Raw genomic sequence first — 22232 nt, forward strand, 5'->3', positions numbered from 1 at the left:
CGGTGGCCACAACCTCTTGCAAGGCGACCCAGACGGGTTGGAGAGGGTCCCGGAGCAGGGCGTCCCATATGGCCTTGAGCTCCTCCACGCCCTGCCCCGTCGGCTCGACCAGATCCTCCGGCCGCAGCTCCGGCGTCCACCATCTGGGCGCCGGGATTAGATCCCCCGAACACCACGGCAGCGTCGACCAATAATCGTCCGGAGCTGAGCGGCACAAGCGCAGGCCCTGCTGCGTTCCTTACCTTCCCTGCCCCGGGGAGAAGCTGAGGGCGCCTGCGGCGGCTCTCCGCCTGGTGGCGGGTCGAGGGGTCCCGCCGCTGGCAGGGGAGAAGTGGAAGGTCACCGTGTCATGCCGATGGAGTAACGAGAGGCTAGAGAAGCGTGTGTGGTGATGTGTGCTGGACCACCTGCGCGTGGAGCGCGTGTGTGTGGGGCCCAGAGGGCTGTGAGTTACTATTGGTGTAAAGCCGATCAAGTTGTAACGAAGAGAACAAGTTGAATTTTATTACGAAACAGAACAGCGAAAGGGATAGAGGTTCTTCCTCCTCCTCAGGCTTCCTACCAACTTGATCTCCCTGACTATCTCACGTCGGCGGCGGCTCGTCGACGCCAGGGGTGTGACGCGCTGACAGTAGCGTCATGTTTTGACGATTGCTCGGAGCGGAGAAGTGTTGTTGTCGTCGTCAGATTTATTTGACGAGTAAATTGGTTCATTCGCCTTAAAAAATGTTGAGCTTAGTTTCTTAGTTTTTCATTTGAACTTGATTATCTGATCCAAAATTGAATTTCGTTTTGGTTCCTAGTTCTTCCATTAGTTCGGTCCAGAGCTGCCGTTACCCCTTCGAGGAGGCGCGCGCAAAAAGACCAGACTACCCCCGCGTCGATCCGGCTCCAGCCCTTGGCGAGCGCGCGGCTCGGCTCTGGCCCTGGCGCGGGCGCAGCGGGCCACCGCCGGCGCTCCACCGCGGGCCTGCCTGCGACCCCCGCACCGCGTTCGCTCCCCTCACACGGGCCTCCCACCACTCCTGCGATGGGGATCCAGCTTTTTGACGGCGGCGGGGCTCGGCATCGGCGCGCAGCGCAGCGCAGCAGGAGGCCCGGAGCGAGCGGCGCGCGGGACGCTATCGCCTATGCAGGTGCTGGGGCGCCTGTGAAATCTGGCCAGTCGAGCTCTGCGCGGGACAAGCACAGCACTTGGAGCATCACACGGAGTCTGATCCTGTTCGTTTGTCTCTGATTTTTTTCCAAGCATCACCGATGTGTTTGCTTCTTCGTTCTTCCTGATGAAGTGATGATTGGCCTCTCGATTTCTTTTCTCAGTTTGCTAAATGCAAAGTGGATCCAGGAAGCTCCGCCCCGAGGCACGCAACGGTGGCGCGGCCACGAGCCGCCGCGGGCGAGCTCCGTCCCGAGGCGCACAACGCGGGCGCCACCGAGAAGGCCCCGCCGTCGGCCACCGGAGGCTCCCGTCCTCCCTTCCCTGGACGCAGCGAGAGGAAGAGAAAAGATGCTGACGTATGAGGTTCACTCATCAGTGAGAGAGTTTTATCTAGCGGTAAAAGAGTTATTTAACGGTCGTTACTTTGTCAAACTAACGGAAGGGCTAAGAACTAAAACGAAATTTAGTTATAGGTTAGATAACCAAGTTCAATTGAAATGAGGTCAAGAAACTAAACTTAACTTTTTTTTAAGGCAAGAAACCAATTTACTCAAAATTTGATCGATGATGATGAAGAGAGGAATCGGGAAGGACATCGAAACGTGTCCGTGTTCACTGTTGGGCCTAGCCTGTCATCAACATTTTGTTGATAGAAGAAACGAACTTTTGTTGATAGAAGAAACGAACTATGGGCTGGCTACACATGAGGCCCAGTAAACCCGTTCAAACTTTGAAGACCAATTTGTCTACAAATATGTTGATTAAACTTTTAAAAATGGTATTGCTAGATTTTTATGTAAAAGTAGTTCTAAAAAAATTTATAGCTTCGCTACATTTTTGCATGAGTTGTATACTGCTGCTTAATGGTCAAAGTAATGTTTTGGTAACGTGTTCAAAACAACATTTATTTGTTTTCATAAAAAAATATTTATTTGTTTTTTCGAACTACGGCAGGCAAGATGCCAACCTAAACTTGTCACTAATAGATGTGGCAAACCTCATATTACAAATCAGAAAGGTACAACTCAACACAAAGAAGAAGAAAAGAAAACACAGCTCGTCCAATTCCAAAGACAAGATATTAAACTTATCATTAATAGATGTGGCAAACCTCAGACTAGAAAGCAGGAAGGTACAACTCAACGCAAAGAAGAAGAAAAGAAAACACAGCTCATCTTAATCCTAAAGACAAGACACGACACGGGTCAAGGAACGACCACCGATCATCGAATAGAGTCGTCACTGAACAATATGCTCGTCAGGAGCCCCGCGACCATTACACATCCGTACTATTATCCGTCATAGCTACGCCGTTCCACTATCGCCCCCTCACCCAAAGGAATGGAGACTAAAGGTAATGAGAAGCACACCAACCACCTCACCAGACACGACAGCATTTATTTGTGATCAGAGGGAGTAAGCAATGATACAAACCTTAGCTTACCACAAGGGAAGCCTGAAGATGGAGGATAAGCAGAATTAAGTTCCAGACATTGGGATACAACTCATGTTTTGGGATGAACTCAAGATCCGATCACGTTCACGTTTGCATTTGGCACACTACCACTGTAGAGTTGAGAAAAGTGGCAGCACTGCATGGATATAAACAAATAGCGAGAGTACTGACGGTGTTGGCTAAATGGTTAGTAAATTGTCTTCTTGTGAGAATCACATGGTGATGATTTGTCAGTGAGTGAGGACACGTTTAGATGGGGATGAGATGAGATGGGAGGTCGGTGGGTTCAGTTAGGCTGATTCCATCCGTCCTAGTCTGATCACAATTTTATACGCAGCTTAATGGGTTGGCTCCATGGACTGATGGAGATGGGGCCGTTCAGCCCTGCACGCATGGGCTCGGCCTACGAACTACTAGCACGCATTCAGTCTGGCAACTTGTTATGGTCATACCTTGTCGTGCGATTTGACTTTACGAAAGTGGGCAATCAATGACTTCTTCGATATAAGACTTACCAAAATGTGAAATCTAATGAGACTAACATATATTTCAATGATGAAGTTACATCTCGTAATAAATATTTCTATTTTTATCCCTTGCTTATTGCATATTTCTATTTTTATCCCTAAAGTATTACAAAAGTGTAGCATTCATTCTTCATGTTTCATTTCATTTGATGCAAATTAACCCCTTAATTAATTAAACTAGTGTATTTATCATCCTCACCTTAGTTTAACTATTAGAAGTCGGATCGATCTTACGGTTGACCGTAGATTCATCGGGTATTTGATCCCCTCCATATGTTCCAACACCATATTTTCAGGTTCTAAACCTTCCAACCCTTGTGTGCAATTCTATTGCAACCTTCGGAGCCACCATCCAACTCCCAAACCTGAAAACCACCTCTATCGGTCCATGGACCCTGCGCAGCTGCCTTTTTCTCCCTCACAAGTCACACACACCTCGCCTCCCTCCTTCCCTCCCTTTCCATCTCCTCCGGCAAGGCTCCAACTCATCAACCAGCGACCCCTCCTCTCCCTCTCGCAACCAGTTGCTCGTCCGTTCTGCAGCGGCGCGGCGACAAGGCAAGCCATTCCTTCCGTGATCGCACGTCCCCGGCGCCTCTCTGCCTCCGCCGCCGTCTTCTGGCTGTCTCTTCGCCGGCGTCTCTGCATCTCGATCAAGGATCGGCGGGAGGTGAGGTTTATCGGCTTGTAGATTCCTTTCTGATGGCTGACTGCCTGTTCCTGCGTTTTCCCGGAATTGCCGTCGTTGGTACTCTGTTACCAAGACGATCCGATCAGGTTCTTGAGTTTCTTTTTCCATTTTGTTAATCCACTGTAGTATCTCTCTTCAGAACACGCAGCAGGGATCAGAAATATTGCGTGTTTCATGTTTCGGTCTTCGTCCATGTTGGTGTGGGTATTTTTTTTCTTCAGATATGATTTATTTTGATGCTCCTGTTCAGTTCTTTCATTCCGGTGAGGAATCATTTGCCTTTCCTGCTAATGTTGATTGGAAACGAGTTGTACTGGTGTGAACTAGGGTAACCCACAAGTATCAGTCATGTCAACAGTAGATTGGAGTTAGTTGGCTGTACAAATTTTTGTCAAGAATCTGATTGCAGCGTTTACAGCACGATAGCAGAAGGAAAATAAAAGGTTCATGAATAAAGTAACACTGCATGATTAGCCAGATTATGCTGGTTAGGATTAAAATACAGAGGCGTGCTTGCGAATATTCTGGACTCTGAATTATTTTTTGGTCCACTGTATTCTGGTGTATGGTTGGAGTGGTGCCACAACATGGTTGACTTGCATCGAGTTGCTTGCAAACGCCTTCCGGTATCAAGTTGGGGAAAATGTTTGAGCATTTTGGTTTGGTGAGAATTAGTTGAACTGAAGGAGAGATTAAAGCTCCATGAATGCTTGTGTACTTCCATAACAAGTTCTTAGTGCCATGTGATGAACACCTTGAAAAAGTGTATTCATTAACAAAATATAACACGGCAAAGATGGCAATAATTCTGATTTGAAAAATAGGGCTTGTTTAATTTGCAGAGACACATTATGCCAATTGTGTGTTTTTGTTTGTGCTTGGTGTTGGTATCTCAACTGTTTGTGGCGCTCACATCTGTGTCTGCAATTGCAGCTTCTGTGCTTCTAATGACTGAAGAAGTGATCAAAGAGGTCATCTCCTCAACTCCTGCTTCAGCTGAACCAAAATGCGAAGACCTCCTGATAAACTCTCCAGTAATCACAGATGGCACCAGCATGCCGCCTGATGTTAAGAGGAAGGAGAAGCCAGTCCCACATTACCTAAGAGCGTCCAGTAGGTCTTGCCATGACAACTGCAAGTATGGGATCAAGCATTCCTCTGAACCCAAAATGTACTGGCCTATTAGTCGCAAGCAACTGCGTCGTGCGAGTACTGGAAACCATGAACATAGCCCAGTCGAAATCAGACTACCAAAAACAGCCAGGCCAAGAAAGGAGGACCAGAAGCTGAAAAATTCTCTTGAAAAGGATGGTGATTCTACTGCTCCTGGTAAGCCTGAATTCACCAATCCCAAGGCACCACTGGAAGGAGCACCTGATCATTTTGAGAGCATTCCCTGCATAGAAGATTTGTCAGCTGTAGCATCTGAACCTATTGTGGCTGAAATGCTGCCAACTGATGCAGAATGCTTCGTCATCTCTCATGACGATTTGGCAGATTGTAAAGATGGAGTTTCATCGGATGGAGCTGAAAGCATTGAGCTGGAGATGCCATTAGCTATCCAGGACATTGATGAATCTGATGAACACACTGAGGATGCCATTCTGCCAGCTAACGATGTATTAGCTGTAGATCATGTGCCTGATCAGTCAACAAATGAATGTGCAAGTTCAGATAAGAGGACTACTCGGGCTGTGATAGCATCAGAGAAGCAAGAACAGGCTGCGCTTGGTACTAAATCAAAGATCTCAGCTAATGCACCTGTAAAACCAAAGGTGAAAGCGAAAGAAAGTATAACCAGGAACATTGTCTCAAGCCAGAGAAATGGAAGATCATCGCATCCGAAAACTACTGGTGCAGCAGTTGAAAGCTCCAGTGGACCAAAGACAACGAGAAAAACTGCAGATGCTACAGCTACTAAAAAGTTCAGTAACCCGGATAGGAAATTCAGCTCAACTGTTGCATCAGCTGCACCAAAAGCTAAGGAGATCAAAGTACCGTCATCCTCTAGCGCAACTGATTCAGCTGCCAAGCCTGCTAGGTTGGCAAAGCTGAAGTCTCAGACAGTGAAAAATGCTCCCTCTCCACTGCTTTCCTCAGGGAAACACACTGAAAGAAAGATGACAGAAAAGAATGTCGTCAAGAATGCTCAAGTCTGGCAAAAGAAGGGAGATGAGAAGGTGGTACCAGGTCCACTGAAACTGTCTCGTTCTGTAAACATGTCTGGCAAGTCTATCTCGAGCCCCAGGTTGAGGTTGAGATCAATCAGAAAAGATAAAATTGCTCCCCCAATCAAGAGCACCGAGAAGGTTTCTGAAACAGAAAATTCAGCCACTGATGCTAAAAATACTATGGAGAAATTTCTGAAGATGGCTTCACCAAAAGTGCGAAAACCAGAGGTTAAGAGCAAAGAGACCCGGCCTCCTCGCAAAGGTACATACTACATCAGCATCTCTTGAATAATCACATGCCAGTGTTAAATGCTCATTTTACGGTGTGTTCCTTAGTGCAACAAAACAAATTAGTCATTGTACAGATTTACGACACTGTGCATCTCTTCCTTCTTAATGCAGATATTTTTTTTCCTTGAGTTTGGTTCATTTCTTCTTCTTAGTGAAAACCGCAACCATACCTTGTTTATTGCCATTTTTTTTGGACCATTCTTTTCTGATTTTTTTGGTATATATTGTTCTGAAGAAAACAAAATTTCAAGTTTTAGTCATTGATAAATCTTCTTTGATATAAACTACATGTGCACGAGGATGACAATTCTCCGGCTTCCATTCACTGCAGATAAACCTGAAACTCCAAGAACTGTAATATCAAGGAGGCCAAAGCCTGCTCCGATCGGCCCCTCAAGCACCGTGGCACCAGCGTCGCAGCCTCGCAAGCTAACGTTCCGCCGGGGCAAGGTGCTGAACCCTGCCGACAGCAGCAGCAGCAGCACGCCGAGACGGCTCCGGTTCAGGCCTGCCATGGCCGCGGCAGACGCGAGCGCCGCCAGGAGCAGGGGCAGCAGAATCAGCGGCAGAAGGAGCGGCAGCAGCGCCGCGGCGAGGGACGCTGGCGCCGAGGTCGTCGTGCTGCGGCGGCGGCAGGACGGCAAGGAGACGAAGAAGCAGGAGCAGGTGCTCTTAAACAACGTGATCGAGGAGACGGCGAGCCGGCTCGTCGCCGAGGCGAGGAAGAGCAAGGTGAGGGCGCTGGTTGGCGCCTTCGAGACCGTCATCTCGCTGCAGGAGACCGGCAAGGCTGCTGCTCCGGTGGCGGCGGCAAGCGTGGCGCCATGAGCGTTTCTTGATCTGAATGTTTGGACCCTTTTTTGTGACTGTAAATGAGGTTTTGCTCTCTCGTTTGCCCTTTTACTGCAAAAAAAATAATAAAGAAAGAATGAAAGAAATGCTTGTAAAAAACTTCAGTTTTTCGATAGGAGTTTTTGTCCTCGGTCGTAGACCAAAGAAGAGTTTATACAGTTTTGTATTTGTACAAGGCTTGGCATTTTGTTGCAGACAAATTACTAGCAAGTTACTCTGATGGTGCACTGCTAAACTAGCTTTGTTTCAATCAAGAAGGTACACCACATTAAGTTCTGTTTCAGTGGCCTGATTCCTGAACAGGGTATTAATCCTATGCTGACACTTTCTTTGTTTCTTGTTTCACTTCACTGCATTTTTTTTTAACAATTACATCAGCGCATTCCCAGACATGGAGAACCTGTTCAAGTTTCATCGTTTCCTACATGGCATCTGCAAAGATCAATGCAGCTGAAAAGCAGAGGCGGATCCAGCTCACAGCTACAGAGGGGCTGAAGCTTCTTCTTCCTCTTCTCTCACCTCCTTTCTCTTCTTCTTCCTTCATTTTCTCCATCTTTAGCTCCCCTTGTTCTAATGAAGGTGGCCCCGCGAGGGGGGGGGGGGGGGGGCGCTCGAGCCCCCTAGCTCATTGTAGATCCGCCACTGCTCAAAACAAGCCAAGTTTCAAAGCGTTTTGATCGTTCTAGCTGGCTTGACTGGACCGTTGACCGTTGACCTGGTCAAATCTTCCGAATTGATGCTGCTGCTGCCTGCTGGTAACCATGTGCCTACGAATGGGCTCTTGAAGCAACATTGGAAAGTAGTGGAAAGAGACGGCTGGCCCAGGCCCACATTTGGATCTTTTGGACGGACGAACGAAATGAAATGGAATTCAGGGTCAACGTTCGATGGAAGAACGCAATCTCGAACATAGAAGATTGTGCTTTGGAACATTCCAATTTGGAGCAGTTTGCTACAATGAGCCGGACGCGGCAAAGAATGTGCCATGGAGGCATCCAAGCTTCCAAGTGGATCAGCCAAGCAAATTGGACATGCGAATTTAAAAACACAAGGAAGTAACACTATTATTTGAGTTCGTGGAAGCGTGAAAAGGCATGCCGGCCCGGCCCGAATTTGGATTTTTTTTATGTGTAGGATGAATGCGCTAAAATTCAAAGTCAACCTTCGAAGGAATTGCAGCAGGTATCCAGCCAGAGAGTTCCAGCACGGAACCAACCAGCTTAATTATGATTTTGGAGCAGTTGAGGCATCCAAAATAATTCCAAGCTGGATGAACATGGCATACTTATCCTATAATTTTTGCAAGTGACGTGCTTCGGATTTGATGCAGATGGATGAGCATGCCTGACGTGGCATGGCCTCCGTTCGGACCATGTGTCCTGCAGTCCAAAGCAACGATCAGGATAGTTTCTATAGATATGCTGCTATGTAGGTTAATTTGTTGATTTGACAATGCAGTTAAAGATGAGAGAGGAAAAGATAAAAAAAACTGAATCTCATGCAAAAAATGATTTTTTGCACAAAGTCCAAAGTCTAAGAAACTACATAAAATATATTAGAATGGATATCACAAATACCAAGATAGAATTAAAGAGTGGGAAGAAAGAGAATCGGTAGGGAGAGAAGAAAGATCATTGGAGGAATTTATTTTTTAACATAATTACAAATTATGCATTGGGTATTTATAGTTTCTTAGATGGTGTCTATGTAACATGGCATATATAGACACCACTACATGGTTCTTGGTTTGAACTGCCCTGACATATAATGTACTACCTCCATCGTAAAAAGAATACAACTCTTATTTTCTAAGAAGTCAAATTTTTTTAAGTTTGACTAAATTTATAAAAAATACTAATATTTATATCTCAAATAGAATTATTACGAAAATATATTACATGTTAATCTAATAATATTTATTTTTAATATAAATATTAATAATATTTTATATAAATTTGGTAAATTGTTTGACTCCTTGGGAAACGAGAGTTGCATTTTTTAGGACGTAATTTTTTTAGGATGTAAGGAGTAATTAAAAACACGAACAGCAATCAAGACCTGTACTAGAGTCTGCTGCGCACATGAAAGAAATATTTTTAAAAATAGTTTTTCTGTTTTACCTTTTTTGCGGTTGCCTTGAGAAATAATTGTTGGTCACCAAAATTTATTCGAAGTCTTGTTTTGTATCATTTGTTTTCTAGTTTAACTTTGATTTTTTTTACTCTTCGGATCATTTCATCATTTGTTTATTATGCGAGAATGCATACGAAATGTTCTTCGATACAATATATAGATTAAACAAAGCTCTGCTATTACTTTCATTCTCTACATGCATGTACAGCTGATTTCACATGTTAATTTGTGTGTCTTTTTCTAGCCTTGACGATGACACACAAGGCTCCAAGGCTCCAACATATCAGAGAGAGAGAGAGAGAGAGAGAGAGAGAGAGGGAGGGAGGGAGAGGGAGAGGGAGAGAGAGAGAGGTACACTTCACATTCGTGAGCCTCATCCGTTTGGTGCCGAAAACAATATCAAAGCTGCCATTGGAAACGCATGTACGCATCTCATTCTTGTGAACACTATCCCTTGTGAACACTCTACTCTATTTATCCTCCCTGCATTTGGTGTTATAATCAGTCGCGTAGTGATTTGCTCACTTGTCAACGAATTCAGTTTAGCCATGGAAACCAGTTCTACATGCTAATATCTCACCCTTGTCCAAACCTCTCGTAGAGATGCCTTGGTTAGATATTGGAGTGAACAAAGTCGAGCAACGGTGCTGGAATTGCTATCAATGTGCTGGTATTTTACCGCCACGTCCACCGAGGGGTACCTCCGAGATGGTGAGTTTATAGGTATCGCTGAGATCAGAAATTTAAAGGTGCAAGGAACATAATGTTTAGATAGATTCGGGCCGCCGAGAGCGTAATACCTTACATCCTGTGTGGTTTGTATTGCCTTACGTATTGATCGCGTGATCTCCTGCATGTGCCATGAGTTGTCCCTCATGCTCCTCTTTCGAGGAGTATCACTACCCGCCCTTATATAGTCTGGGGGTCAGAGTTACATGGAAATCCTAGTCAGATACGAGATTAGGAGTCCTACTTAAGTACTACTTGGGTAGTTTCCTTCTATTCCGACTAGTTCTACTACTACTCAAGTAGTTCTACTACAGTATGAGTAGTTACAACTGGTGTAGGGCGTGGACCATGCTCCACCCCTTATCCTATAAGACGTACGCCATATGTGCAGTCCCGTGACCTCAGGTCTGACACAATATGCCGGTGAAAAATAGGACTAAATTAGTTTTGTGTTTATATCCCTTCTTTCCTGCAATTTAAATGGATTTCATCTGAGGACATGCAAGCAACCAACAACCTCCAATCTCCGGCACCCACACTGCTGTAGTAGGAATGCAGGATTGTCTCGGGACAGTAACAAATCATGATTTTGAGATGAGGAATTCCTCGGTTGAATTTGGCGAATGAGCTAGCACCTAAAATACTCGTGAACATTTTTTGTCATGGAAAGTGGTTCCATTAGTTCTAGAAAATGATTATGAGAGATTTGACATGCATATTTTGACAAGTTCATGGGGAACTGACATGTCTATTTCGTTCCCCCCTTCTGCTATACCGACGCCTCGTCAACGTCGCACCCAAGAATCTAGCTGGTTTGCTACAGAGAAGAATTACCTTTTTTCTAAGAGAAGCTATCAGGTTAACTATCGGTTTATGTAATGATAAAACGACGAAGAATCATCTACTGGGACACATATCGGAATGATCATGTTGAATCCATCCAGCGCACCTCATGTCTTGATGGAATATAGTTATAAGATAGATTTTGCATCTAAAGCAGCAGACTTTCCATTTATATATGTGTATATCCATGTAAAATCTTAATGTTTTACAACTAGGATAGCTACTTCTTTTTTTTTTCTATTTGAACAGATCTACTCCGTACAGCGTTATAACTTGGGTTCACAATAGTCAACGGTGTAGATATTTCTCCTTTTGTCACCAGTTAACGTTAGAATTTCTTCGACGTGAGAGCAAATGTGGTGTTTTTTTAAAACTCTCAAACATAAAGATAATAGTTATATTCTTGCATGAGCATTCTCGTCAACTGAAAACTCATCGGTCACTGCTCTAGATGCCCTGCAACTGCGGGCATTTGGGCAATGACATTATGTGCAGATAACCAAATCAAACAAATAAACATGTCGTGTTTCAGCTAATCATCCGCACACTAACCACATCATGATCTGACGTGAGAGGCCTACAAGATAGTGATCAGACGGAAGGTTGCAGCTGCAACCGTGGGAAGGGGAAGCTGCACACGTCCAACCAAGCACATGTTTTTTTTTTGGAAAAGAAAGCACATGCTTTTCCAAGCTTCAAGTTGCACGATGAGGAAAGTGGAGAGGAAGCCTGCGTCGACAACGGCGAGGCGGATCTGGTCCATCTCTGACTTCCAGGACGCCGGCCCGGCCTCATCCTCTCCACTTCAGAATCAAACGTAGGACTTGGACTTTGCATGATTGATCATTGCATCAGCAAGTAGACATCCCTTCCCAGAAGCCTCCAAACCAAGTCCTTGCTTGATCTTTCTTTAAGCCATGGATGACAGAATCCATCTGCCGTTTCTCTGATCGTGTTATCTTTGATGATGTTTGCTTCTTTCATCATTACGAGAAAGAACATGCTTATCTTGGCAGTAAGCAAGCCAAAAGAAAAAAAGGGAAAGAATTCCACGAAAAAGACCTTGTGACTGGACCATTGCCATGTTGCCTGTGGGATACTGGGCTCCACATGTCTGGACCATTGCATTGCATCCGGCTGCCGCAGTTGACCAGGAAGCCCCATCTAGTCTAGCTACTACCTGCTGAGAAATTTCCATCTCAGAACAAAGTCCGATGCCATTGCACAGAATTGACTCACGATTTCAGCAAAATTTGTCACAAGTAGATAAAAAGAGTCTATGAGCAATTATCTCCAGATTTAAATGAGGAACTAAATGAAACAGCATCAGGAATCAGGATACCATCTTTTTCTAATCCAAACTGGTTTCCAGACAGGGTGATTCTTTAATCCCTTCTCTGTTGCATTCAGATTCAGGCGCCGTGTTCTCTGCACAGCAAACAAACGCACAGTCCCCCTGAAAAAACAACACAGCCGTGACTTTTCCGGACACCAGTGATGCGAACAAACCATCACTGTTTGGAGTATTATCCATGCCACTACTTGCCTCTGTACTTAATTAGGAGGGAGCTGCGTAGCTTTCGCCAAGGTGAGGGAGAGGGAGTAGCTTGGAAGGGAGAGATTATGCAGTAGTATAAAGCGAAGCGGCAACCACCGCCGAGATTTCCTCAAGAATCTCCCCGTCCCTTCCCCCGACCCACTCTTTATCCATGAGCACGAACTGCGCGCGATCATAGAATCCACTCTCCGGGCCTGGTTCCGGCTGACGAGGCGCGAAAGATTTGAGCTTTTCTTGATTTGCGCTGCCGCCGGCATTGGGAGAAGACGGGGTCCTGTTCTTGGGAGCCGCGGAGCCGAGTTGCGGGCGTTCTTGGGTCGGGTGCGGGAGTTCAGGTATTGCCCCCTGCCTGGTGCCTCTTGAATTCCAGCCTAACTCAGTTCCCTTCAGTACGCAGTTTGCCTTCTTGATTGTTAAGTGCTCGTGGTTCATCTGAGGGTCGGATTCAGCTGGGTTTTTCTTGGGCTTTGCTCCATTCCATTTTTCTTTCGGTTTTACGGTGGGAGAAAAACCTTGTTCTTCAGTTTCCATCGATTCGAGTCTTTAGAGATGGCTTCGTTAGATTTGGGAAGAGATTAGGCCCGTTGCTGATTTACCAGTCAAATGGTCTCATTTCTTCAATATCACACGCCCTTCTTCGGGAATCCGAAACGGACATTTCCTGGATTTGCAGGATTTTGCTTCTCTCTTCAACCTATGAAATTCCTGCTTTCTATGAAATTTTTTTTCTCTACCTGGAGATAATAAGATATAAATGGAAGAGCTTATCCTGATCCTATGTTAAATGGAGATATTTGGAGGTGCCTCAGTGCCAAACGGCAAATCATAGTTTCATGATTGAGACATCAACAAAGTGGTCTACTTAAATAAAGGAAGCTGGAACAGTTCCACGTACTGAATTCTGACCCGTTAAAATAAGAGCAGATAATATTACCAAGTTGAAATGGCAGGAGTCACTTTCTGCTCTACTAATGGAGTGGAAGTTTAGACCTTTTCGTACCAACTATTTCCCTTACATAAACAGCATTGTAGTAGGTCTGAGCCGTTCTAATTGTCCTTTTGGTCGGACCACACCGTTTGCAGGTTCGGGAAGCATGAACTTATGGTTTATCTTTCTCTTGCCTCTTCTCTGTCTGCCTGCACGGGTTCGATCAGAGGATTACTCGGATGTGACTGTAATTGTTCGAGGCTCTGAGACAATTGCTTCAACCAGTGATGAGTTTATCTGCGCCACCATTGATTGGTGGCCCCCAGAGAAGTGTAACTATGACCAATGTCCATGGGGAAGGGCTTCTGTCTTAAATTTGGTAAGTTCCAAGATTATGCTTTTTGTCATGTGGCATTTGGTGCATCAGAAAAGAACTAATTTTTGTTCTTTTTGTGAATCTCCCCAGGACTTGACTAATCCTTTGTTGGGTAAAGCTATTCAAGGTGAATATTCGAACTATTTAACAGAATAATTTTCTAAAATACGGAGGAGCTTCTCATCTACTTAACCCACCTATTGGAAGAAGATGACAATTCATGCTGATTTGTAATCTAATGTAAAATTGATTTACTGCTGAAATGTACCATATGACCTATGCCATTTCTTAATTGCAGTCTGCCTTCTTGATGATACTCAGCATATTTCGTCATGAACTTATTCCTTTTCCACTGTTGTTTTTGTAGCCTTTAGCCCACTGCGAATCAGAGTCGGAGGCTCCTTACAAGATCAGGTGCTATATGGCACACCAAATTTGGGATCTCCATGCGATCCATTTACAAAGGTTTCAGGTGGTCTGTTTGGGTTTTCTCAAGGATGCATAACCTTGGAAAGATGGGATGCTATTAATGATCTGTTCCTGAATACAGGGTGAGCCCTTACTTCTTTTGCTGTTTATTGCGCTCTGCATTTTCTTTGGAATATCCTTATTCTGTTCCTTTGCCATAATTCAGTTCGTTCAGCTGTTTCCTAAATCTATTTTGTTTTATACCTTCAGTGCAGTTGTTACATTTGGTCTTAATGCACTTCAAGGACGACGGCAGATAAGCAGAAGTGTTTGGGGAGGTCCTTGGAATTCGAGCAATGCTAGAGAGTTCATGGAATACACAGTTTCAATGAACTATCCCATAGATTCTTGGGAATTTGGTATGCAATGTGATGACATTCTTATTTGCTGTTCTCAAAGTTGGGAATATTTTCAATCCATGTAGTGCTTATATAAGATGCTGTGGTCATGTCATAGGTAATGAATTGAGTGGAAGTGGAATTGGTGCGAGTGTGGGAGCTGAACAATATGGAAAGGACCTAGTTGAACTCCAAACAATCATCAATGAGTTATATGGAGATTCCAGGAAACCACTGGTTGTAGCCCCAGGAGGATTTTATGACCAAAAATGGTTTGCTCAACTTCTTGAGGTCTCTGGGCCAAATGTTCTCAATGCAATGACTCATCATATTTACAACCTTGGTGCTGGTGAGTCCTTTTCAGACATAAAATCGGCACTACTCCTTGAGTAATCTCTGTTTTCTATCCTACATCCAAGATGACACAAATCTGGTAACTTGAATGTTGATCAGGTAATGATCCACAAGTTCCAAATCGAATTTTGAACCCACAATATTTGAGCCGGACTTCCGACACATTCAGAAGTCTCCAACTCACAATACAACGCCATGGACCATGGTCTGCTCCATGGGTTGGGGAAGCTGGTGGCGCATATAACAGCGGCAGCCGTCTCGTGTCTAATACTTTCCTGAATAGCTTCTGGTGATTACTTGTCTGATGAACCAGTAGTCCTGTCCTCACCCCAGTTGTTTTGTTATGTTATTCTTATGTTTGCTGTTTCAACTAGGTATCTTGATCAACTTGGGCAATCAGCAAAGTATGACACCAAGGTTTACTGCAGACAGACTCTGATTGGTGGCAATTACGGGCTCCTTGACACTGACACTTTCGTACCAAACCCAGATTACTACAGGCAAGTTTCTGTAATGAATATGCTGCCACAAACTTGCTTTACTACTTCCATATGCATTGGACTAAACCACAGTATCTGCTCAGTGCCTTGCTGTGGCATCGGCTCATGGGAACGGGAGTTCTTTCCACAGACATCAGTGGTTCTTCATACTTGCGTGCTTATGTTCATTGCGGAAAGCAGAAGGTATAATTCTTCCCCAAGATTTTGATTACTGACCATTTGGGTCCACCAAACTGAGAAATATTAGAACTGTAATGCACAGTCATGTCAACCTGTTAGCAAGCATAACATTCTGGGTCTTCAAGTGAACCTTCAACCAATTCTGATCTCTTCGCTCTCAAAATGCTCTTGCTATAGGGGGGCGTCACACTCCTCTTGTTGAACCTGCACCGAAGCATGGGATTCATGGTTTCAGTCAGGAACGACCTCAATGTCAATCTCGCAGAGGGGCAAGGGATCAGAAGGGACAATGTGTTTGTCCATGGCCTTAAAAGGACGGTTTCTTGGGTTGGGAGCAAAGCTTCAGACGGGCATTCCAAGAGGGAAGAGTACCATCTCTCGGCGAAAGATGGGAACCCCTTTGCCCGGACCATGCTCCTGAACGGAGTTCCTCTAGAACTCACTGAAGATGGTGATATCCCTCCATTGTATCCTGTGGAAGTTTCAGTCAATTCACCAATCTATGTTGCTCCTCTGACCATTGCGTTCGTCGTGTTCCCAGACTTCGAGGCTGAAGCTTGTGGTCCATGACTAACTGTAGAGGTGTTCCGAAGTACACGGACACTCTGAAGATATGTGTTTTCATTTTCTGATGTGTCCCAATTGGGGGGCCACATTTTCCCAACAAATAGAGTTCCCTGGTTACTAATGTTACACTGATCCATGTCAATGCCTCGTGCCTTCGTCAATGTACAATTCATCATCTCCAAAAAGATTTGTTGAGCTTTTTCCCCCTATCAATCTAATTCCTGAGAAAATTGTGCCTTCAAACTTGCTGAGCTGTGAATCAATTATACTTTCGTTCAGATCTGTATTGATCTTCCGGCTGATAAAAATTAGTCAAGTTCACAGTTTTCTTCTGTAAAAAATATATTCAAATGGAATGCGTACACATATACATGGTTAACCTTTTTGGGATGATCAGACATCATAGAAATAAAGGTTCCCTATGCAAAATCAAAATCCCATGCTGTTCACATGGCGAACTATGTATACTCTTCATCAATTACAATAGTGATGGGGCTACCATCAGTTTTGCCAAATCAGGCAACTTATATATTGCTCCATCAAATACAAAAGAACCATCCTAAACAATATTGTAATTTCATGAGCTATGATACAAATGGAATAAATTAAAAGAAAGGGGTCCTAGAGTAAATGGGTGAAAAAAACATTTCCTTTCTGTTCATCATGTATTCTCCATCAGCGCATGTAACCGTCTGGGGGATTACTAAGCTCCTTCACAAACTCTCTGATGTCAGTCTCCAAATAACGAATTTAATTTCACTTAATATGTGCTTTTATTTATTTTGTCACGACAATCTACAACTGAGGCTCCATTATATGACAGTTTCTTATGAATTCGTTTGAGTAGTTCACATGTCTTGTCCAAAATGGCTGAAGATGTTTAAAACCAATCTCCAGCCATGGCTTACTTTGCCCGTTATAATGTATAACTGCTGCTTGTTCAACACTACTGATATCTGTCTTTTCTTGATAACCCAAGCCTAGCAGATGCCATGATGGATCAATTGGATGAACATGGCCTTTAAATGCTATAAGCCCCGGTGGTAATGTTCCAAGCCTCCAAAGTGTGAAGTTTGACTTTAGATTCTGCATGCAAATGAGTAATGGAAGCTCATCAATTACTTTCAAACGTAAAAAACATATAAAGACTACACTGCAGATATTTTCTATAATCAACTATACTTGAAATTAATACTGATAGAATTCTGCTCATTACAAAGTAACTATCACATGCTTTTTTTATCAAGCTTTTAATTCTCAAGCAGATCAGCACTTCAGCAGACATGTATTGATTTTCATTATTTGGTCTGTTTTAGAACATTGCTACCAATAAAAGCCAATTAAGTTCAAATGCAGGGCATATTAAACTTCTAATAGTTGTATATGTTCACTTGTTTTACTATGAAATGACAAAAAAAATATCTATTGTTACCTCCTTAACCCAATGATGGTATTTGTCTTTGATTGTTGTCTTCCTCCATGCATTCAGGTCAAAAATATTCATGCCATATGCCCAAGCACACTCTGAAGGGTCAAAGTTGCTTGCAATGAGGGGATGAGAAAAGTTAAAATAATTCCTGAACCTCTTAGACATCACCCAACTGTCTCCACCTATGCAAGTCTCAACAGCACCATTAACCTTCCCAGCTAGATCAATATCCCAAAGTGGTGATAGGTCATGCTGGACAACAACATCATCATCAAGAAATACAACCTTGTTGAGGCTTGGGAACAACTGCATTTACAGATTATAGTTAAATCATGTAATTGTGGAACTTTCAGCAAAAAGAACTACACTTTGAATAAATTGCACCCATATACAAATTTTGTATCTATAAGTAGAGAAAGCTCCAGATATCTCAAGACAAGGAAAAATGTATTCATTCAGTATCACTTGCTTCTTGATCCCAACAGGTTCACAGTGGCTAATTCTACAGAGTACAAAGCTAAAAAAATACTTCAATTATTTTGCGCATTTCATTGTTTGAGCCCATCCTTCTATTCTATCGAGTACTATGCATTATTTACTTGCTCCCGAATATGCCAGAGCTGACAAAACTGCACTAAGAAAATAAACAACTAGAATAATAGTCAGAAGAAAATTGTAATACCTCAGGCAAGTATATTCGAATATGATTGAGCACGGAAGTATATGTTGGACTTCCTGCTTGCAGTTTGGCTGCAAAGACCCTTGGGCTGTCACTAACGCTGGTTCTTGCAAGGTGATTTCCATGGTAACGATCTCTGACAGCGCGCTGAGTTTCTATAGCTTCAAGTACAGGAACATTTTCTTTTGTTAACCAATCAAACTGGTGCACACCTTTCACCTCAACAATAGCAGGATAGAGAGAATTCAAAGCAAACCATGAATGCATGGCAGGATAGGTCTTTTTGTCAGTAATAACATGGAAGACTATCCTCTCAGGCTTCAGTGATGATCTAACTGTCGACCTAACCACAACTGAGGCTGCAAGGATGTTATCTGATGCTAAAACAAAATGGTAATAGGAGTTGTCCGAAAGACGAGGCACCAACTCAGGGGGTGGTAGTTGTTTCCTTGCAAGGGCATTTGAGGAGTATTCATCGGTTAAACGCAACGAAAGGCAATAAAGGCCTTTAGGAATAGCAATTGCAGCATAGTGTTTGTTTAGCTGCTCTGATAACCTTGATGATCTCAATTCCTTATCCATGCTCTCCATCTGCATGGCATAATGAAGAAAATGAGTATAAGAACTGCAGCTTGCTGATAACACCGAAGCAGAGAAAATGTATAGATAACGTCATGAAACACAAGCTGATATTAAAACTTTTGATTGGTAATCACTCACATTAAGTGCATGAGCTTTGTGGGATGCTGTGTAAGTACCAAAAAAGGTTAACAGTTTCTACACAAGGGCCATACTGATCTGTTGTAAAAATAACTTCAGATTTAGAGTCAGCTAGATTGAGGCTATAATCATTCTTTACTCAAAAATTGTTGCCTAGTGTAGCATGCTCATTACATCATTCAATCAAGTTATTAACCTTCAGAACTAAAAATACTTAATAGATGGTTCAATTAGATACCTTTCAATTGAAAAGGTGCAAGTTTGTGAAGCATTGAATCCATATACATTGTTACATGAAAGGCATACTTTCATAGAAAAACAAAAACATTCCTATAGTACCTTTTAACAATATATAAGTGTATATAAATCTTTTCATTAATGTCGACAGTACAAGAAAACTTCAATAAATAATCTCACAGCAAAGCATTGGTGATACATTCATTGAATTGCAAGAGAACAGGACATTGAGTTCCTGTGGCAACCTGGTTTGCGAATCACCAAACACATTAACTAAGAACTGACATAAGCTAACAGTTTACTGCCAAAGGCAGAATGCTTGTACTATCAATGTTTAAATGCAGTGGGGAAAAGAAAGAAGCTAGCTTACCGTAGCCTTCAGTTTAAAAGCAAATGACCTTAAATCATAATCATTATTCTTCATATCCCAGATGAATTCATCAAAAGATTCTGGAACTTTCAAATCAACAGGAGCTTCCTCAGAATTTATTTCATCAAGTATTGAATACAAATCCCTCACAAGCCTCTGCACATTAGAACACAAAATTCAAATAAATAAAGCAAATACTCAAAATGGAAGAAAAGAGATGATTAAAGGACATAAAAGTACCATGGAACCATCGTTGCCCCTACCAAGAAGGCGTGGACCTAACCGTCTTCCCAGACAATCTGATAATAGCAGCTGGTGATTAGTAACTTGTTGCTGACCAGACATATTAAATTTATATACAGAATTCAGCATTGAATAAAAATTGTCGCAACAAATAGCCGCATAATGAGAATCCACCCCATGCTTTTGCATATTGTAACCAGCAACAACGATAGACACTTCCTTCTTAGTCAGATTTTATTTAAGTATATATAATGGAATTCTGATAATCAGAAGTAAGAGGCACTTTAACTAATGTATCAATTGATCATGATGTACTAAAACTGGCAAATAGATCTCAAATTCCACTATAAATAGCATTTAGATATGAACTCTTATCCATTTAGAAGAAATGGTTCATCCTGGCGTAGCATTTTAGGATGGCAAACGAACCATTGCTCTCTGCAGCAGCTTCAAATCTAACACAAGTGTATCAAAGAATAAGTGCACAAGATCTATCCTTTTTGGCCTCTTGTAGTGTAGAGAGGTAGGGGTATTGCTTAAGATATTAACTTGTTAAGCTTTTCTACCAATAAAATGCAATCCATTTCTCACTGAACAATGAAAAAACTATGACTACTACTTATCAGCAACGGAAGTCCTGCGTGTTCCTGAAGCAACCCTAGCAACTACTTAAGATGGCACATAAGCGGTAAGCGTCCTCTGGAGTACCTTTAATGTACATACTACATAGGCCAAAATAAGCGGTCTCTGGAAGCATGAGGAAACCAAGTTGGCATGTTGGCAGTTAATTGCACACAAAGCATGTACACGACCAAATAAGCTGCCCAAAGAGACCCTAGATTCTAGCAGCAGAAAGTGTATTGAGTCACGACAGTCATGACTAATGCAGTTACATGGGCGTGCAACGTAACAAGAATTCAGGTTAAAAACGCCAAATTTATCAGCTTCATTCCCGTTATTCAACGACCAAGCCACGCAATTCATGCTACCATGTGCACGAGGAGCATATCTAGCCAGGCAGTGCATTACTTAAACTGTCCAGTACTAACATTGCGCAGCATCCCATGATTTCAAGATTGAAAGTAGCAGCACGCAGCACTTCAATAACGGAAGATCATTCCAAGAAAGGAATGGAAGTAAGTATATGCATCATTTCAATAGCAGTAGCAGCGGAGCGGCGGCCGCAGGTTCTGTGGAGTAGGTACCTAGGGAGGAGCACTTGTTGAAGCCCTCGAGCGTCATGACTGCGGTGAGTATGAAGACGAAGGGCAGGAGGAAGGCGAGGATGAGGACGGTGTGGAAGACGGTGCGGTAGGAGAAGTGCCGCGCGGCGGCCTTGAGCCTCATAAAGTCTAGAAGGCCATGGCTAGTGGAGATGGTGATGCTCCTCATGCTCGGCGACAGGCGGATCTGCATCCTCGCTGGCCGCCGCCCACGCGCACGGCCGCTGCTCCCTCTCCTGTCCCCGTGGACCAGACGAGCATCGGGAGCCGCGGAGGCCGGCGGGGTGGCTCAGACGGGGCATGCCAGCCCGGCGGCGTGGGGGAGGGGGGCGCCGCCGGCCGGATCCGGCATTGCCGCGCGGGGAGGGGAACAGAACCGGCAGCCCTCAAGAGAAGGAAAAAAAGCGATCTTGATTGCTCCCCGGCCCTGGCACCCGCGGGGCGTTCTTGATTCGCCTCGCTCTGGGTCCTGGGCGCGACCAATCCCGCGCCCGGATCAAGAAACCCCGGCGGCTGGTGAGATTCCTCGCCCGATTTCTTGTCCTCCCTCAGGCGGGCAGGGAAGAAGGGTGGATCGTGCGGGAGGAATGGGAATGGGAATGGGCGGGGGAGGGGTTTGATCTGGGGTTCTCGGCGGTGAGGTTCCGGATTGGGGATTAGGCGGGGGAGAGAGAGAGAGAGAGAGAGAGAGAGAGAGAGAGGAAGCGACGAGGAAGAAGACGAGGGATTTGACCCGATGAACAGGGCGGCACGGCACGGCAGCGAGCCCGAGTGCGTCGGTCAGGTCGGCGCGGGGTCGGAGCCCTCCCGCGTGGTGTGGTTGGGTCAAACGCCAGGCTCGGACTTGGTGGTTCCGGGAAGACGATGAATCACTCGGACAAGAAGTCCGGAGCACGATGGCAGAAGCCCATGGGTTGATTTTTCGCCAGTTGCCACTTGCCAGTTTGCCACACATGGAACTTTTTTTTGGAATACTTGTAGATTTGCTGAAAATGATGCGAGCATGTTTTATCTTTGGAAGAAATTTCTTTGTATTATAATTTTGTCGTGGGTAGCTGTAGGTTACTATTGTATAAATTTATACTCAAAGACGTGTCCTTTAAAATACCAATATTCAAACGTCTTACTAGCGAGTCGGTAGTATTTTGATCATCTTCCTGATAATATGTTTTTCTAATAATATGTTCTACATAAAAGATACTCCCTCCAT

The 22232-nt window shown here is 43.9% G+C and overlaps 3 protein-coding genes and 1 long non-coding RNA gene across 4 annotated transcripts; 3 read left to right on the plus strand and 1 right to left on the minus strand.

Annotated features, from left to right (window-relative positions):
* The first annotated feature begins 652 nt into the window (after positions 1-652).
* Positions 653-1441, plus strand: LOC112887976. The gene is made up of 3 exons (XR_003227674.1): positions 653-700; positions 804-1221; positions 1321-1441. It is a non-coding gene; the product is annotated as an uncharacterized LOC112887976 (long non-coding RNA).
* A 2160-nt stretch (positions 1442-3601) lies between these two features.
* On the plus strand, positions 3602-7479 carry LOC112886413 (protein mel-28-like). The gene is made up of 3 exons (XM_025952313.1): positions 3602-3812; positions 4767-6266; positions 6627-7479. The coding sequence occupies exons 2-3, from the start codon at positions 4781-4783 to the stop codon at positions 7121-7123; spliced, it is 1983 nt and encodes a 660-aa protein (XP_025808098.1). The 5' UTR covers positions 3602-3812; positions 4767-4780; the 3' UTR covers positions 7124-7479.
* A 4942-nt stretch (positions 7480-12421) lies between these two features.
* On the plus strand, positions 12422-16364 carry LOC112884792 (heparanase-like protein 2). The gene is made up of 10 exons (XM_025950362.1): positions 12422-12745; positions 13494-13717; positions 13805-13841; positions 14082-14265; positions 14393-14541; positions 14639-14869; positions 14974-15163; positions 15249-15374; positions 15458-15557; positions 15732-16364. Exons 2-10 carry the CDS (start codon positions 13505-13507, stop codon positions 16122-16124), a joined length of 1623 nt encoding a protein of 540 aa, XP_025806147.1. The 5' UTR covers positions 12422-12745; positions 13494-13504; the 3' UTR covers positions 16125-16364.
* A 162-nt stretch (positions 16365-16526) lies between these two features.
* Positions 16527-21840, minus strand: LOC112884793 (probable galacturonosyltransferase 13). The gene is made up of 6 exons (XM_025950363.1): positions 21005-21840; positions 19797-19855; positions 19557-19712; positions 18233-18820; positions 17554-17856; positions 16527-17207 (listed from the first exon to the last, which is right to left on the minus strand). The coding sequence occupies exons 1-6, from the start codon at positions 21213-21215 to the stop codon at positions 16917-16919; spliced, it is 1608 nt and encodes a 535-aa protein (XP_025806148.1). The 5' UTR covers positions 21216-21840; the 3' UTR covers positions 16527-16916.
* Positions 21841-22232: the final 392 nt, after the last annotated feature.

The sequence above is a fragment of the Panicum hallii genome, chromosome 3 (genome assembly GCF_002211085.1).
Source record: "Panicum hallii strain FIL2 chromosome 3, PHallii_v3.1, whole genome shotgun sequence".
Taxonomy (NCBI): domain Eukaryota; kingdom Viridiplantae; phylum Streptophyta; class Magnoliopsida; order Poales; family Poaceae; genus Panicum; species Panicum hallii.

Coding starts and splice junctions, on each gene's coding strand:
- LOC112886413 (XM_025952313.1), top strand. CDS start 4,781: ATGACTGAAGAAGTGATCAAAGAGGTCATCTCCTCAACTCCTGCTTCA. Junction 6,267..6,626: donor GACCCGGCCTCCTCGCAAAG/GTACATACTACA, acceptor CATTCACTGCAG/ATAAACCTGAAACTCCAAGA.
- LOC112884792 (XM_025950362.1), top strand. CDS start 13,505: ATGAACTTATGGTTTATCTTTCTCTTGCCTCTTCTCTGTCTGCCTGCA. Junction 14,542..14,638: donor CATAGATTCTTGGGAATTTG/GTATGCAATGTG, acceptor GTCATGTCATAG/GTAATGAATTGAGTGGAAGT. Junction 15,375..15,457: donor CCAAACCCAGATTACTACAG/GCAAGTTTCTGT, acceptor GTATCTGCTCAG/TGCCTTGCTGTGGCATCGGC.
- LOC112884793 (XM_025950363.1), bottom strand. CDS start 21,215: ATGCAGATCCGCCTGTCGCCGAGCATGAGGAGCATCACCATCTCCACT. Junction 19,856..21,004: donor CAACAAGTGCTCCTCCCTAG/GTACCTACTCCA, acceptor TGCTATTATCAG/ATTGTCTGGGAAGACGGTTA. Junction 17,208..17,553: donor ACCATCATTGGGTTAAGGAG/GTAACAATAGAT, acceptor ATTTGCATGCAG/AATCTAAAGTCAAACTTCAC.